At 37.2% G+C, this 18,342-nt stretch overlaps 1 protein-coding gene across 10 annotated transcripts in view; it reads right to left on the reverse strand.

Moving 5' to 3' along the window:
• The window catches only part of DOCK10 (dedicator of cytokinesis 10), a 236,420-nt gene that overhangs the window by 95,382 nt on the left and 122,696 nt on the right, over positions 1 to 18,342 (reverse strand). For all 10 annotated transcript variants that reach the window (XM_074314112.2, XM_019736633.3, XM_019736627.3 and 7 more), the window contains exon 4: positions 5,034 to 5,116. In XM_074314112.2, the coding sequence (XP_074170213.2) occupies positions 5,034 to 5,116 (83 nt within the window). The remainder of the gene's footprint in view (positions 1 to 5,033; positions 5,117 to 18,342) is intronic.

Here is an 18,342-nt window from a genome sequence, read left to right on the forward strand (position 1 = left end):
CTATAGTAAAAATTTAAATAAGTCATATATCTTTGTATTTTACCCCATGGATTAATGAATTCAGTGGCATCATATAGACTTTTTGTTTCATATATATTTTCTAAGTTGAGGTATAATTGACAGATGATATTATTTTGATGTCAGGTGTACAACATGATTCTATATTTGTATATATTGTCTATATTTACAAAATGATTACCACAATAAGTCTAGTTAATATTCATCACCATACATCGTTACAAAAATATTTTTTCTTTTGACGAGGACTTTTAAGATCTACTCTCTTAGCAACTTCCAAATGTGCAATGCTGTATTGTTAACTGTAGTCACCGTGCCGTACATCACAGCCCCAGGAGTCGCTTTATAACTGAAGGTTTGTGCCTTTACTCCTTTTGCCTTCCTCCTACCTCCTGCTTCTGACAACCATCAATCTGTTCTCTGTATTTATGAGCTTGTTTTTTATTTGTTTGGTTTTAAATTCCACATATAAGTGAGATCATATGGTAGGTATTTGTCTTTCTCTGACTTATTTTATTTAGAATAATGCCTTCAAGGTCCATCCATGTTGTGGCCAAAGGCAAGATTTCATTCTTTTCTATGACTGAAGAGTATTCCATTGTGTGTGTGAGTATTCTATATATGCCGGGGGTGCCAAAAAAATGTCTACAACTGGACACCTGGGTCAGTGTTGCTCAAGCAGTAGTTCACCGTAATCAGAAGGGTCTGGACGCTGATGGTAACCACTTTGAGCACTTCTTGTAATTACAGAAGTCAAATGTGACTTGTACTCATCTTTTGTTATCGGTATATATTGAGTATTACAATTTTAATACAGTTTTCCTTTCTTAAAATGTGTATACATTTTTTTGGGCATCGTGTGTGTGTGTGTGTGTGTGTGTGTGTGTAATCTTTATCCATTCACCCATCAATAGACACTTGGACTATTTTCTATTTATGAGCTTGTTTTTCATTTGTTTGTTTTTAAATTCCACATATAAGTGAGATCATATGGAAGGTATTTGTCTTTCTCTGACGTATTTTACTTAGAATAATGCCCTCAAGGTCCATCCATGCTGTGGCCAAAGGCAAGATGTCATTCTTGGCTATTGTAAATAATGCTGCAGGGTACATGGGGTGTGTATATATCTTTTTGAATAGATGTTTTCATTTTCTTTGGATAAACACCCAGAAATAGAATTGCTGGATGATATGGTAGTTCTATTTTTAGTTTTTTTGAGGAAGCTCCATACTGGTTTCCAGAGTGACTGTACCAATTTACATTCTCATCAACAGTGCACAAGGGTTTCCTTTTCTCCACATTCTTACCAACACTTGTTATTTCTTGTCTTTTTGATAATAGCCATTCTAACAGGTGTGAGGTGATAACTAATTGTGGTTTTGATTTTCCTTTACTTTTGATCAGTTGAGCATTTTTTCATGTACCTGTTGGCTATCTGTATGTCTTTTTTTGGAAAAAATGTCTGTTTAGATTGTCTGCCCATGTTTTAATTGGATTGTTTGTTTTTTATTATTGAGTTATATGAGTTCTTTGTATATTTTGGATAATAACCCTTTTCATATATATGATTTGCAAATATTTTCTCCCCTTCCGTAGGTTGCCTTTTCATTTTGTTGATAGTTTCCTTTGCTGTGCAAAAGCTTTTTATTTTGATGTCATCCCACTTGTGTACGTTTGCTTTTGTTGCTTTTGCTTTTGGTGTCAAATCCAAAAAAAAAAAAAAAATCATTGCAAAGAACAATGTTGAGGAATTACCTTCTATGGTTAATGTCTTTCTCCAGTAACTACCTATAAATAGACACTTTAAAAAGAGGGTTTCTGAAGAGTCAATAATAACACAATTTTAAATTTAAAGAATAAAAATGATGGCGATAAACACACACTCCTTTTTTTCACTTTTCCATAATTACAAGTTTTTATTTTGCAGCCTCAGCAACCCATAAAAAGAAATTATCTATTTAAATTGGTAGCAGACATAGGAGGATTCTTCTAATCCAGGAAGTATGAACATGATTTACTTCTAATAGCTTCAAAGGACCCAAGTGAATTATTTGTTTCCACTACTGACCTAAATATGTATAGTCTTTAATGGGGAGTGCTTAGCTTTGTAAAAATCATTTCAAAAATAATTTTGCTAATCAGTGTTATAGTCTTCATTATTTCAGGGAATCTGTGAGGATTACATTCTAGAACTTTTTTTTTTTTTTTTTTTTTAAAGATTTTATTGGGGAAGGGGAACAGGACTTCATTGGGGAACAGTGTGCACTTCCAGGACTTTTTCTCCAAGTCAAGTTGTTGTCCTTTCAATCTTAGTTGTGGAGGGTTCTGTTCAGCTTCAAGTTGTTGTTCTTTCAGTCTTAGTTGTGGAGGGCGCAGCTCAGCTCCAGGTCCAGTTGCCATTGCTAGTTGCAGGGGGCACAGCCCACCATCCCTTGCGGGAGTCGAACTGGCAAACTTTGTGGTTGAGAGGACATGCTCCAACCAACTGAGCCATCCGGGAGCTCAGCGGCAGCTCAGTTCAAGGTGCCGTGTTCAATTTTAGTTGCAGGGGGCGCTGCCCACCATCCCTTGTGGGCATCGAGGAATTGAACTGGCAACCTTGTGGTTGAGAGCCCACTGGCCCATGTGGGAATCAAACTGGCAGCCTTCGGAGTTAGGAGCATGGAGCTCTAACTGCCTGAGCTACCGGGCCGGCCCCCATTCTAGAACTTTTGATTTTCATTTTGAATATATATACAGTTCATTAAAGTTTCTTACTTTGTGGCAGTCTTAATCTTCCCTTTCTCGGTATCAACTTCCACTTCCTTTAGTTAAAGTAAGGGAGAGTCTCAACAATACTTCAGTGACTTTTGTATTTCTTCTCATGAGATTTTTTTTCTTATGCTCTATGATAACTCCAATTCGACAATGATATTTAGACCCTGTTCTTACTGGAGGTGCTTCCTCTAATGTTTTAATAGAGGGAAAAATACCATGAATGTTAAATCGTTTCTTTCTTTCTTTTTCTTTATGGCATCATGAACGTAAGAAATGAAAAACTGTATTTGGGATAAAGCCACTAAAGATTTCAATAGACTTAACGAGAGCCGGAAGGCATTTATGTGAAAGAGCAGCTAATTGCGGTTTAAAAGGTTAAAAATAATTGCAAAAACTGCAATTACTTTTGCACCAACCTAATAAGTGCTGCTTTTTACACACTCTCTCTTCATATACAGACTTCCAACTGCTTGGACACAGCTTCCAAGTTATAACCACTTCTCAGAACTATTTTGAGAAAGAGGAAGTCTTGATGTTAAAAAAAAGGCTTTACTTTTCAATTGCGCCTACAAAAAGTGTGTGACTAATACCCAGACATTCTGAATGTAGTAATTACTCACGAAAGCCTAGGGAGTAATGGAACCCTCCCAACATGAAGTTACAGGAGGTTATGTATTAGGAGTGACTTGAATCTAATGGAATGTTCAGAGAGTTGGTAAAAGTTAACGTTCACTATTTTGAAAAAAGATTTGCTCTTTCGGCAGAACATTAGATTTTCACAGTAATGCAACTTTAAAAGAAATGCTTCCTTCCCTCTCTCTCTTTTTCCCCTATTCTCACCACTGCAATCCCTTTCTCCATAGAGTAGACCTAGTAATCTTTTAAAGAGGTAAACCAGATCATGTCACACTCCTGGTTAAAATTTCCAAAGGCTTCTGTTGCAAAGAGAAGAAACCCAAACTCCTTTCCAGAGCCCACAAAGTCTCCTGCCTAGGTTTCCATGGTTTCATCTCATTCCTCCCTTTCAGTTCCGGCCTCCCTGATTGTCATCCTGCTCAAGTGACCATGCTAGTTATCACTTCAAGGCCTTTGCCCATGCTGTTCCCTCTGGGAAACTTTTCCTGAGGTCATAGTGTGGGGAGCTACTGTTCCTTCAGATTTGAGCTCAAATGTCATCTTCTCAGAGACATTCCATAATTCCTCCTTCAAATTCTGCATTCAGGAGTTGACAGCAGCACGTCCAAGTAATTGAATCTAGAAAGATGTTTCTGGGGGCATGCATGGGGAATCTTGGAAAGTGGGGTACAAATCTGAACCACATGACCATTAAAAAAGTTAGATGCAATGTGTACCATCTCAGTGCACCACTAGAGCAACGTATTAATGAAGACTTAACTTTTGATTGTCTTAAGTGTTATTCTGGATTATTTGCATCATTTTAGTTTGATGAACCAATGTGTTGAGAGATTCCAGTCCATCACAATTCCTTGAATTTGAGCAACTCCAATCCTATCTTACATTTTAAAAATTGCCGTTCACTCCGTTTACTTATCCAATAAGTAATTATTGTACACCACTACATGCTAGGCATTCTCTTAGCCTGTTGGGAATTCTGCAAGGGAAAGTCCCTGCCCTCTGGGAATTTTTACGTTAGTGGGGGACACAGATACCGAATAAATGACTACTTTAGGTCAGGCAGTCAGTCAGGTGAGCTTCTCTGTGGAGGTGACGTTTGAGCAGGTACAGAACAAAGTCACCTTCTCCTGATGGCTTTATTTCCCCAGAGTCCAGAAAAAAAATTAGGTGCTTATTTTTCCCTTTTGGTTTTTCTTAGACATATATCACTTCTGTGGAGGTTGTTTATATTTGTGATTTTTGATATTACAGCATGGAAATATATAAAACCAGTGTCAAAGCTGAACACAAGATACAGAATATTGTCAGAAAAGTTTTTTGATCCAAACTGTACTTTTCTAAACGTCTTGTATCTGCTATTGAAAGGATAGTTCACAAAAGAATAATATAACGATACTTTAAAACTTTGTTCCAAAATTAAGTGAGAGTATATTTATATCTCACCCCCAATTCTGTCACTATACAAACAAAATGTCCTATCATGAGTCTTATTTTTAAATTTTGTAAAATATTACTTGACACTGGATTAATGCACATGTGCTCATAAACAGTGGCACATCTTAAGCAGATAACATATTTTATATATTGGAAAACCCAAGGAGTACTCATAATAGGTTCTTACCGGGGTAACTGACGAATGTCTCCAGAATACTGTTCATATTTGTAGTTTACCACATACCACTGGGAACTATAAAATTTACAAGCCTGAAAGAAATTTGAAAAACAACAATTAAAAGTTACCATTAAAAAAATCATATATCCTGGCAAAAAGCACTATAAACACAGTTCTTATAATCTCTGGGGTAGTGTTAAGGTATCTATGTTAGTGATTTTAAGGGAAGTGAGGGGCTTGCTCATTATTTATGATCATTTCAGATTTTTCAGTAAAAGAAAATCTAACCTTTCCCAGACTCTTGGAGGCAGAACCATTTTACATATTTGTTCTACGTTACCCCATCAAGGAAGGCCTAATTTAATCACCCATGAAACATACCAGATATGTTGCTAACCTCCAGTACCATCATTTGTCAGCTTTCCTTGGTAACCCTTTCCCTTATTTAACAGTTATTAGTAGTAGTAAAATATGTTATCATTTACAGGTTAATCCTTTCATCATAATTTTAGCCCATTTCTTCCTGTTTCTCGCATCAGTAACTTATCCTTTTCCACTTTATATCAACCCTGTTGTCCGTGTGAAATCAGTTTTCCGGTTTGCCTCACTGCCTTCTAAGAACAGCCTTCTCCATCATTATTCCTTGGTTTTATAAATATCTGTGAATAAAAAGATGACTAAAACGTTTTTTTTACAAACAAAGTTAACAGCACAAGACACTTATCTTATGTGATTTTACATCATATGTGATTTTATAGTATTCACTGAAGGCAACTGCATATTTCCCAAACACCTACCGTGAATTCAGCACTGCATTGACTATGGGTTGATAATGGGGATTGCATTAGGTGGCTTTTAAGATTCCTTTTGATTCTAAAATTACATGAATCTGGGGATAAAACAGCTATTAGGATTATAAGGAAACTTTGTCCTCTAGCATTAATGGCAGGATGTGGAGCAATACCTTTACTACGATGTGAGGAATAAAGACCTGTGATTGTCTTTGTGACCAAGAAGGGGACAGGCAAGATCTCTTTGTGACAGTTGTCATTCAAAGTGCAGAAGCGTTGCAGCAAAGAGAGCCTGGCACTGTCTTCGCAGAAACAGAAAGTGGGAGGGAATGGCCAGAGGATGGTGTAGAAAGGCTAATGGGGAACAAGGGGTGTGGGCACCTGGCTCAAGGGGCACGGAAAGGGCAGGGGAAGGAGGTCAAGAGTCCTCAGCTGCCCTGGATTTCTCTGGCCTTGAACTTTCTCAGCACCATAGCTTTATTTGTACAGGGAAACACCCACACGCAACCCGGGGACTGAGGGCTGTAAACAATGCACGAGACTGGAACAAAGATAGGAGTGGGAAGACAGTGGCACAGAGTACAGGAGAAAAGCAGAGTTTAAAAACAAAACAGCAGCGAGACAAATGGACGTGAATAACAATAAAAGGGAATTCAGGAGATCTGTAATGACTAGAATCGAGGGGATGTGAACAGAACGGAATATTTAGCTAATAATGTTCAATTTCTTAACTTGCCAATTCTGAAGTTCACATGTTTCAGGAAATAAAAGGAAAACTGAGCCCTGATATGCTCCTTGGCTAAAATGTTCCATCTTCATTTTAGATAAAGAAGCTAGAGTTTCAGGCAAGGAGCATAGAGGCCACGGTATCCCAGCCATGGAGGCAGAGCAGTCATGATTTAGTTCTTTCTCACCCTCTCTCATGTATTTTCCTTCCTCTCTACCTTGCTGTCGTTCTCACATGACACAAAATATTTTTTAAAAATAGAAAACAAAAAGCATAAAGCTAACTCCCTTTTTGCATTCCCTTTTGATCTGTTTTTTTTTTCCCCCCTTCCTGGCACATAGCTTTACCTAGGCCCCCTCTAAGTATATGTTTGAATTTAAATACTGTTTTTTTATTAACTTAATGGCATATTGTAGAGATTTTCACATTTGATTTCTAAATTTTATGACCGCCTTAAAGAAGTAGAATAAAATATCATACCCTAATTTACTAACCCAGTCTCCTAGTTTTGGAGATCTTTCATGCATTAATTCATTCAACAAACATTACTGAGACCTTACTGTGTGTCTGCAGTTGTTCTAGTGACAGGAATCCATTGGTGAGCAAGACACAAAAATTCATGCCCTCTTGAAACTTACTCCTTTGTGAAGAACTGATCAATAAACACAAAAATAAGTAAATTGTGTAATATATTAACAAATGATAAGTATCACGAAAAATAAAGCAGAGGAAGGGGAACGAATAGAGCTAGGGAAAAGGGGTCATTTCAATAGATTGGTTGGAGGAGGGTGGGTATTACATTTGTATTTGAGCAAAGACTTATAGAAAAGAACAGAATGCATGGTTATTGTGGCTACTTGAAATTTTGTGCCATCGTTGAAAAAATGCTTCAGAGTATTTCTTCAGCCTTATGGGCCTCCCGTTCTTCTCCAAGTCCCATCTATGTTGAATTACTTTCTGGACCTAGTACTGACTTCAAACATGATTTTTGGTCAAATCCTTTTATTTATGTGGACCTCAGCTTTAGCTATTGAACATTCAAAATATTGGAATGGATTTGAAATCTCTGCCCCATCATATTTGTCTCTATACTTCCTGATCTGGAGGTTTTAATGGGACTAGGATGCAGTGGCTTACTCACTGCCTTTTCTTGCTATGGATGCTAGCTATGTTTAATCATGAGAAACATGTATACTTGTGCATATCACACACATGAGTCACAATAGGGCAGACTTAACTGAATGAATCTAAGATGCGCTGATCCTGAATTCCACTGACCAAAAATGAATGTGTTATTTTTTTATAGTAGTGTGATCTATCTAGTAAAGAACAACCTCTTTTTTTGTTTCGGAGTGGCAAGCATTCGTCAGATACTGTACCATTTGGTGTTTTACAGATAATCTTAATAAACACTGTATGAGATTTTATTCTTCCCATTTTATAGATCATAGAGGCAGAAAGAGGCTCCGATCTTTGTCCAAGATCCTACATGTGATAGACATAGGATTTTGAATGGAATTCGTCTGACTCTAAAAGTCCATTCAGCTAATATATGAATCGTTTGATGATTGCAGACTCTTTTGGAGCACATCTGGACCATGATTCCAGATGTTCGTGTGGTGTTTCTGTTGCTGCCTTGGAGTCAGACAGACCTGGTTTTGGATTTGGGTATTAGCTATATGATCTCAAGTAAGTAACTCATTATCTCTAAATATCTTTATCTGTTTAAATAACACTGACTTTAATAGGATCAAATAACACAATTCCTATAAATAAAGCACTTAGCATAGGGTATTTAACAAATCCTTGCTTTAAAAAGATCAGTTTTTTCTTTTTCCCCAGCAAGTTTGACTCAATCTATAAGTCACATTCACAGTAGTTGATAATAAGGTGTTTTTTCTGATTTATAAAAGTACAGTTCTGGGAAAATATATCAGCTCTGATTAGCAAAGAGTTCTGTTTTAATCAAATTCTTCCTGAATTGATTTGCTAGATTTCATGTATCTGGTGGTGGGTAGATGAGGATTAGGGTTGGATTACATGACCCGTAAGAATCTTTCTAAATCTGTGATTTCTCTGATCCTGAGAAAACCAATGAATTTTACAAACATATGAACATTTCTCCTACATAGTTATGGCATCTTGGAAATGTTGTGCGTAGAAAATTATTCTCTATTCTTTGTTCTTGCCCACACAGTCACTCTAAGAAGATCATTAAGAACTATTATAATTATGACTACAACCCCTCTTTGTCCCAAAACTAAGCTAAAATGACCCGTTGCAAACTCCAAGTCACAGGCTACAACTCTACTTGTTACAATAAGGCAATGGCACCATTTTCCTGTTACTCCCAACCCCACGACACCGGTTTCAAAATACCAGCTCCTTATCTCCTTTAAAATGGGCTGCTACAGTCTACTCCAAAGGTGAAGACTGCAAATATCCAGCAAAAAAATTGCTGAGCTAGTTAATTTTTCCAAATAGTAATAACCCAATTGACATTTTATTCATTTATTATGTTTGCTTGTTCAATCTTTACACTGGCCATTCCAGTATTCTCAGTGTTCATTAGCTAAATCTGAGATCCACATACATAAAATAACTGGAGATGTATAGACACTTGCCTATGAGATGTGTAGACACAAAAAAGCTGAGCAGAGTCAACATGGTTGAATGTGTTTATTTCATCAGGATGATGTTTCCTAAACTGTATTGTGTTCATGATTTTTTTGAGGTTGCTAATTAAAATGCAGTTTCCTGAGTCCCACCTGAATCCACTGAATCAGAATTTCTATCGGGGGGGGGGGGGATCCATCATTCCAGTGGAGTGACAATGTGGCTCGGTCCTTGTCTCTCTGTTTGCCTGTGAACTGAAAGCATTAGGGTCCTAGCTTCATACACTGGACCGGAGGAACTGAGATCACTGTCCACCTTTCACTCAAGTAGACACAGCCTTTTAAAAGAGCAAGGAGTATATTAACTCCAGCATGGGGTTTTACTTAGAGTGGATTTCAATACATATTAGCTAAATAGATGAATCTTCTATATTCATTTTTCCTTTAGAAACTACTCAACATGACACTTTGAAAGTTTTAAACATCTAAATATTTTAGAAAAGCTTGGGCAATTGTAAAGAGCAGCCTAAAATGCTGTAAAGAAAATATTTCATTTTTTCCACTCCTCTTTAGAGAATCATCAGAATCAATTCAAATCATGTTATATACCTCAAATAGCAATTTGGGTTTGGCAATGTAATTTGTCCGTCTCTTAAAAGGGCTGATTATTAGATTCTGGCTAGAAAGTGATAAGCAGGTTAATAGATGGCTTTTTAGAGGAAATTATTATTCTTTCTAGCTATACAGGTTTATTTAATTACATGACTACTTTCTTGTCAGAAAGATTTATGCAACCACAAAAGGTGTTCATTTTGGCCCTGAGTCACCACTGGGATTAATTCTGTATTTGTAAAATGATTGCGGCAATTTTCGCATTCACGTTATTCTTTATATAGTTGAGAAGTAATTATGGCTATTGTATAAAAATGTTGAAAATGTAGTATTATGAAATCGGGTGAATTTAGGCAAATTATGTATTGAAAGGGTGGCTGGATAATTTACTGTCCACATTGAGACACTTCAAAGTGAAAGGAGATGCTATTAGCCAACAGGTAGAACATGAAACTATTCCTGCAAACCAGGACATGTGGTCACTCAATACATCAATATTTTAAAGAAAAAGAGAAAAGGCCCTGAACATATTTTTCCTTTAATTATATTATATTATGTATTCCTTTAAAAAGAAATAATTTCTGCAGTGTAAAAATAAGTGGAATAGTTAATGATATTTGAAAACATACTGTACTCTTGGGACAGAACTAAAAATAATGAGTTTGAACAAAATAAATGATATTAAATATAAATGTGACAGTTTTAGAAGTCATGGTATAATCTTACTGAATGGATTTTGAGTTTGACTTTTTAAAATATTATGTGATATGAGATAGTGTTACTATGTATATAAATATGTCTGTACAATGTAAAACAGAATGTCATATCAAATGCCAACCACAAATGAAAATAATTTTTCAAACTACTTAATTACTTTGAATTATTTGTTACGTTTGTTGATTCTGAATTGAAAACAGACCAAAATATTTGGTTTGTCTTTTCAGAACATATACTGAAGTGGTTGAACAAAGTGTGAAATTAGATTTTCATAAATCACACCTGTGGCTGACCTGGGACCATACACTCTAATTTTCCAACTAGATCTCACAAGCAATTTGTCAGGACATGAATAATGGATGGTGCTAAAAACCTTGGTAGCATTATGATCTAATCATTCTTTTCTGTAAGGCATAAAATCTGGTTGTAATTCAATTGAAATTTTAGGTTCAAACTTAAAATGAGCTCTTTAAATTCTTGCACTCCAGGGTCTCTGACTTGTAGTTCTGTTTTCATTCATTTATCGCCAAACATTATAAAATGATTTTGATTGTGGAGAAGAGGAAGCTAACTTAGAATTGGAACAGTCTTGTATATTTAGAAACAAGACTATTATTCTAGAGATTTTGGTGACAAGAGAATAAATTTCTTCAGGGTCATTAATGTGAAGCCCAAAACCATTTTGTCTTCAATGTTTTCATCAGTGTTTTCTATATACATTTTGCCATAATGCCTCTAAAAAGCAACTGCATTTGAATTTACCTTAATGAACTTTTGTATGGTTATTATTTTTTTATGTTATTCATTTAGTGTGAAAAAAAATTGGGTGATCTATTTTGTTCTGGCCATCACAGAAATAAAATCATTACTACATATGAGACTAGGTCAAATATAGGACAATGACAGATTTTGATATCATTTTTCCAATGAATTCTTGAAGTCACAAAATAAATATGGCTTTACTTCTAAATTTACTTTTAAAAAGTACACACAAAATGAAAAATCCCTCAGTCTCCAGCAAGATCTTCATCAGTGAATTAAGAGATCCATTCTTTAAAACAAAACCCCAAATCTTTTTATTCTCACTAACTTTGTTAAGAAAGGAGTATAACTATTTTTGGAGAGATTTTTAAAGTTGCATTTTCCCCAGTATCTTCTAGTGATTTAAATTGTGCGTGTAGCCCTAATGTCATATCAAAGACATTAGTTCTACAATGAGAAAAACCACACTCACCATGCTCTGGTCTCAAGTTAATGAATACATTAGAATCATTCATTTGCTGCCCAGTGATTCAGAATCAGAATATAACATTCATTTTTATGTAATTTATTTATACATGCAAAAAAAAAAAAAAGCAAAAACGAAAACCTGAATCATTTACTGAAAGACTTACTCTTATTTCTGAGTAAATTTGAGTGCACATGATTCCACATATTAGATTCAAAAATTTTGTATAAATTACAAAGGCATTTTGGTAAAAGAATGGTTTCTTTATCAGTACAAAATATGCAGCCCAAAGTTAAACATAAAGCACATAAAATTATTTTAATCATAAAAGTAAGAAATAAAATCCCCTGTGTTTTCTTGAGTCAAGATACAGCTCATTTTAGTTATATATATTTCTTTCAGTTAACAAAAATGGGGAGCATGAAATACATTTAAAATCATGGTCAATCCTTCTCTCCCCTAATTTTCTTTGCTATGTCTAGGACTCAAGTTGTTCGATATCTCTTTGACTTCCCAACATGATGGAGCTTCAACCTTGAATATTTAAAAGTTTCTCTTGAATTAGTTGAACGCCATTAGTCTGGGTTCAAATAATGGAAGAGGAAGAGAGGGCCAGGAAGAGACTACATTTTTAATATCATACTCATTTGATCATATTGTTTCTCATGTTTACAAAATTTTGCTTCTTAATAAACGAAGAAATATTTTGATGTATAATTTAACAGCCTATTGAACTACTTTTAACTTTGATAGGCATAGGGTATTCTGCCTGAAGAGCTGCAATATTTTTATTGGGTTTCCTCTCAAAGTGCCTTGTAGGTAAAGGGACAAAAATACTAACACCTTGTTTGACAAAATAACACATTCAGAGTTTAACCCGCTGAATCAGGCTGTGCTCACAGCTTCTGAAATGGCTCAGATATGCAACTACCAATGGCTCGGAATTATCGAATCCAGTGGGCCCTGATCATGACACTTCTTTGGCATTTCATACCCATTGGTATAGAATGGCATAAAAAGTATAAAAACTCTCACTATTGACTCTTCTTTGATTCTGAGAAATCAATTTCTCCTTGTTTTCTTCCTACCTCCCTGTCCACTCCATCTCCACTTCCTGTGCAGGGCCCTCTTTACCAGCCCCTTAAGTGGGAGAATAGCTCAGCGATCTGCTTCTCAGCTCCAGCCCAGCAATCATGGCATTTCTGGAGAAGCTCTTCCAGGCTGTAAGGCTCAACTTTAAAAGCCAGAGCAACTGCCCACTCCTTCCTCCTGGGTTGCGACCTGTGTATTTATCTCCTTCTTGGACATCTCTCTGCATGTTGGCCAGTTATCTTATTTGCTTCATCCGTCCCTGCTCACACAGTCTTCAGTTTCTTCCGGGGGCCAAATTTAAATCACTGGCACAACTACCTAGCTAAAAACGCAAGCCAGAAAGGTGGGAGTCAGAGTCATCAACATATTCTCCTTTACTTTCTTTTCAGTCACCAATTCCTGTCAGTTCTATCTGCTTACGAGCTCTTTACTGTCACTACTATCACACGCCACTTGTCAGTAGAGGTCTCTAACCAGATGCGTTATTAAAATAGTCTCTATCTGTCCAACTTCTTTTCAGTCTTCCTCATCCCCCCAAGTCAACCAGTCCATTCTCTGGTCTGCCTTTCATTATTACTATTTTTTTTTTAACATGTGAACTTGACTTGTTTCTCTATTTTACAGTAAATACTCCAGGCATACTTGTCAGAGTGTACTGCAAAAATCTGATCACAGGTCTGTTACTTCCTGCCTGATGGTGAGCTCCTTGAAAGCATGGACTGTGTGACATCCGCTTGGCATCACCAGCTTAGTAAGTGACAAATGTTGTGGAATGACAAACCCAGTCCAATCTTTCATGCAGCAGACAAGGCCCTCTATCACATATACTTTGAATGTGATCCACAGTGACCGTATAAATCAGTGGGAGAAAAAATTTCTGTTTGAAGACTTTAACCCTTTATAAAGATAAGGTAATTAACGCCACCCAACTAAATTGGGAGCAGCAGTTTCTGTGTGTACCTAAGGGGCAGCTTATTTAAGCCACTGAATTCACATTTACCTCTAGGACAAGAGAAAAAGTAATCTGATAATTAGATAAGGAGGGGGTTGAGAAGAGAAATGTAAGGGCTGAAAAAGGTGTGATTCTGACCTTTATGATCACTACTGTTTACTTTAAACTTTGAAATTAACCTAGTTTTTAATTATAATTTGTGCATGAGGATAAGTCCACAGAATAGGCATCACTGCAGTGTATCTGGGATTGTGTCCCAGTGTTGCAAGAGGTGTCCTCCCTAGACACAGGTAGACATTTTTGATACTGATAATAAGAACTAAGAATGCAGATTGGCCATGGAAAGCAACAAATAATTTATCAGATCTTTTGGGGGTCTTTAACATGCCGTTTGTCGTAATCACCATTTGCCTTAATGAAATACATGTCAAGGGTCACCTAATACCTGAATCTGCTTTACTTGAGCTGCACTGAGCCCCCTGTTCTTGACGATCTCCTTCCATCAGATTTTCCTCAGCACTTCTCAAAGATGTCTCTCGAGATACTTGGGAGGAAATTGACAATTTCTCCATGGTCACATAAAATTGAGAAATAGTTCACTCCATATTCCCTTGTAAGACAGTCTCGATGAATATTAGCAAGTTAAAGACTTTGAGACTTGGGGGGGGGGGGGGAGAGAGAGAGAGAGAGAGAGAGAGAGAGAGAGAGAGAGAGAAAGAGAGAGTTTGTGTGTGTATGTATACACAGCCTGCAGAACTGGCTGTCTGTAGAACATTCTGTGTCTATGTGTGCTTGCTGTCTGCACAGATCTCAATCATTTGTTCTGCTGTTTTTTCTTTTTTTTAAGTGCATTTTCAGTGGAAGCCTAGAGATTTCAACATTTATTCTGCCTTTGAATCTGATTTGCATTTCCTAATCAGGCTTTCCTGTTTTTGTTTTTATTTTTCCTGGAGAATTCCACTATTTCTAGTCTAGATCTCCTGCTTAAAACCTGAACTTATCCGTGCCCCAGTGAGCTGCTACTATCCAGATCAGGGCAGTACATAATTTTGTGTGCGTGTGTGTGTGTATCCATAAATAGACATAGATGTAGATATAGATATTAGCTTGTATTCTTCAATGTTCCTATAACTCTTACGTCTCTGAGTGTTTTATGTTTCGACCAAAGTGAGACTTGGATTCATGACTTGCTCCTTACGTCATCATTCTACTCCTGTAGCAGGTCGATTTCCAGACATTGAAGAGGGCTGTGCTGGCAGAGTAAGTTGCTACCTTAGTCCTTTGCCGGATTTCACTCAGCCATTCGGCTGAAGTGGTCCCTGGGCCCTTGCTCCCTGTTGCATCATTCTCACTTCTCTGTACTCTCATTTTCTTTGTTAAGACCAAACCAAGAGCTCACTTTTAATTGGTGTTCTGAGCTTCTGGCTTTATATTATCTTTTTGTGCTTATTAAAATGAAAACTTTGCTAGAGGAGTTTTGCTGAGGAAGTCTGCATCCTATTTATAGATCCTTTTAATTGCTTCCCCAACCCCCAGTGGGAGGTAGTGGTGCTTATTTGATCATAGAAGGGTTTGATTTTTTTATGGTTATAGACTGATTTTAATCCACTTATGAGGATCAGATAAAGAGGTTGCTCCCTGGTGGTTATTTTTCAAATGTTTTTGTGCCGTTGTTATATTTATTTTCAGAAACATGACATTGGGATTATTAATATTCCTATTTGAAGATGGAGATACTGAGGCAGAAAACTTAAATGTTTGTCAAAATGAAGGGCATATTCCTTTGCGAACAGTGGAAATATCCTCATCGTATCAGGTTAATTAAGCACACGATTTAAAGAAATTTCGCAAAGAATCAGAGGTGACAGAGTTGATAAGAGCATAGAGCATGGGGTCAGAGAATCAGGGCCTTAAATCTGGCTCTGTGTGAACTTGGACAAGTTAGTTTATCATTCAGAGCCTGCTTTGTAGGCTGTATAATGAGGTAGTAATACCTGTGTCACAGAGTGCTCAAAAATATACATTTACGTACAATGTTGGTCAACTATGTCTTGATGTTCACTGAATAGAACCATGAAATGCTTTAGTGGATGAGAAATAAGCCTATATTCTTCAGTGGGGAAGATTTAACCTGACAGTTAATAGATAGGAAGGTGAATTAATAACAGATAAAACAGAAAAGGGAGAGACCATTCATTTTATTTAAACTCCCATTAAACATATGAAGTCATTCAAGATTAAAAGAAGAAAAGAGCCTGAGAGTTGTCCAAGTAGAGCAAAGTGAGACATAATTGAAAATTAATATTGACCTGGATGTGTTTAAACTCGATTCGCACCAGTGCACTGCCTAGCAACCATGGTATTTGTCCTCGCCACCCCATTGGAAGCCACAGGGCAATTTAGCACAGGGTGGACCAACAAGGTTGCTTAGGGCAGTGCAGCAACCTCTCTGTAAGGGAAACACATTTCTACAAAATCTTACAAACGGCAATGAATTCATGTCAGTGCTGGCTTAATTTGGTTTCACATATCCAGCCAATGTTTCTCATTCTGAAAGTGTGGTCCACTATCTCTGCATCACAGTTACCCGGATAGAATCGTACTGGGGTTGCTAGGGTGAAGACTGACAGGAGTGCTCCTTCCAGAGGGTAACCACAGAAAAACACCATTTGGGCAGTTAGCATGGTGGTGAAGAGGCCAGGGCTAGACGGCACGGGTCGGGATGCTGGCTCTGTCTATTCCCAGCTATTTGATGCGGGACACATTTCTTAGTCTGTCCATGAAGGTTTCCTCATCATTAAAAGTGGTGATGATGACAATGATAAAACATATGTTTGTAATTGCTTCAAGTAAAGGGCTGAGGAGCTATCTGGCTGAAAGTAAGTAAACTCAGTAAAGGTTAGCTGCTATTAACTATTGGGGTCAAGTTTTCTTTGCCAGCATGATTCTAACGCATCGTTTCTCTGTCTTAACCCAGCTCTCTGGTGACGGATTTCATTTTATTTACTCTCCCCAAGCTTCCACATTCACGTTCCATTACCATCACGTGATATTTGTAACTGACAGTCCTCTTCTTCCAATCCTGTAAGACATAGGTTTCACTTTATCTCCAACTTTAAAACCAAGCACAACTATGGGAGTTTTCACAGGGAGTTTCACTGCTAATGATACAGAAATATTAGCAGGGCATAAAATAGTTTCCTCCCAGCCTCCCTCTTCTCCTTCTCCCTCTCCTGTTTTTTTTTTTTTTTTTCTGCTTTAGACCCACACAATTGGGAAAAACAGGATAAGAAGTTTCATTCATGCTGCGAAGCTGAACACTGTCCTGAGATTTGCAACACAGAAGTTTGGCAGATACGTGGGAATCTAAGGTAAAAAGCATGTACTTGACTTCTCCTTGGAAGAGTTCTTAGGAGAAATGAGAAGATGAGGGCAGCAGCGAGAAAAGGAGGAGTAGTAACCCCAGGATGCAAGTAGCTGACAGGGAATTAAAGTGGGAACAAAGGTGAAAGTGAGAAATTTCTCCCAAGGAGACAAAGCAAAACAAAGGGAAATGTCATCAACCTGTTCTCAGCTGAAGGTGACATTCTCAGAAGACCACAGAAATAAAGGGATCAATGTGGCCATTTGAAGCTGTGCTGCAGAAGCTCATGGAAGCCTCTGAGAACCCTTGAACATCCTTAGAAATCTCCAGTGTTGCATCGATCTGCTGTTCACGCTGTGCTTTCTCTGGGTAGTGGCTAAACTTGACACCTTGGCTGGATCCAGAGATAGGGGGTGGGTTTCAGAAATTGTCCTGGGATTTAGGATTTGAGCTAGTTGGCTCTACCTTGATGGCATACCAGGCAATAAAATGGGCAGCTGCTAAGAGGCAAGAGCTGAAGCAGGCTGGGAACCAAACACAAGGCCCCCAAACCTCAGGTGCTAAGTGCTCTATGAACCCCTGGGTCATGGAAGAGCGATATCCCACAGCCTGAAGGAGATTGCTAAAAACCCAGAAATATGCAAATGCCCTATATGCCCAGAAAGAAGTGAAAAATCCCCCAAATCATGGACACATTTATAAATCCATAGCAGTTATATGACAAAGGATTAAGAATTGACCATATCAGATGAACTAATGGCTTCTATGATGGACAGATAAGCCCAACAGGTAGAACCGTAACGCAAAACACATATGGGATTTTGACTGCTCCATATATTTTCATTGCCAGGCTAAAATAATAATAACAATAATAAAAGAATCTGACATAGTTTCTAAGGTGACTACCTTGTGCTTAGAAGAATAAAGTTCCATTTTAACGTTTGGAGGCAAGTTTAGGGCATAGATTTGTTTGCTTCCAATTCTGGCAGCATTTTAAGATACAGTCTAATTTTTTCCAAAATATTTTTTAATTATAAAAATTTGTTTGTAACATCGCAATACAGAATATAGAAACTGAAAATCAATTTGTTTCCCGTATAATCGCAAACTTGTGAGGCAACCAGTGTTATGATTTTGATGTCCATTTTTTAAATACTTTTGCTAGACTTATATAAACATTATTTACATATACACTTGTACATTTTATATCTTCACAAATG

Source organism: Rhinolophus sinicus, chromosome 17 (assembly GCF_057876585.1).
Source record: "Rhinolophus sinicus isolate RSI-liver-muscle chromosome 17, RSI-T2T, whole genome shotgun sequence".
Classification (NCBI taxonomy): Eukaryota; Metazoa; Chordata; class Mammalia; order Chiroptera; family Rhinolophidae; genus Rhinolophus; species Rhinolophus sinicus.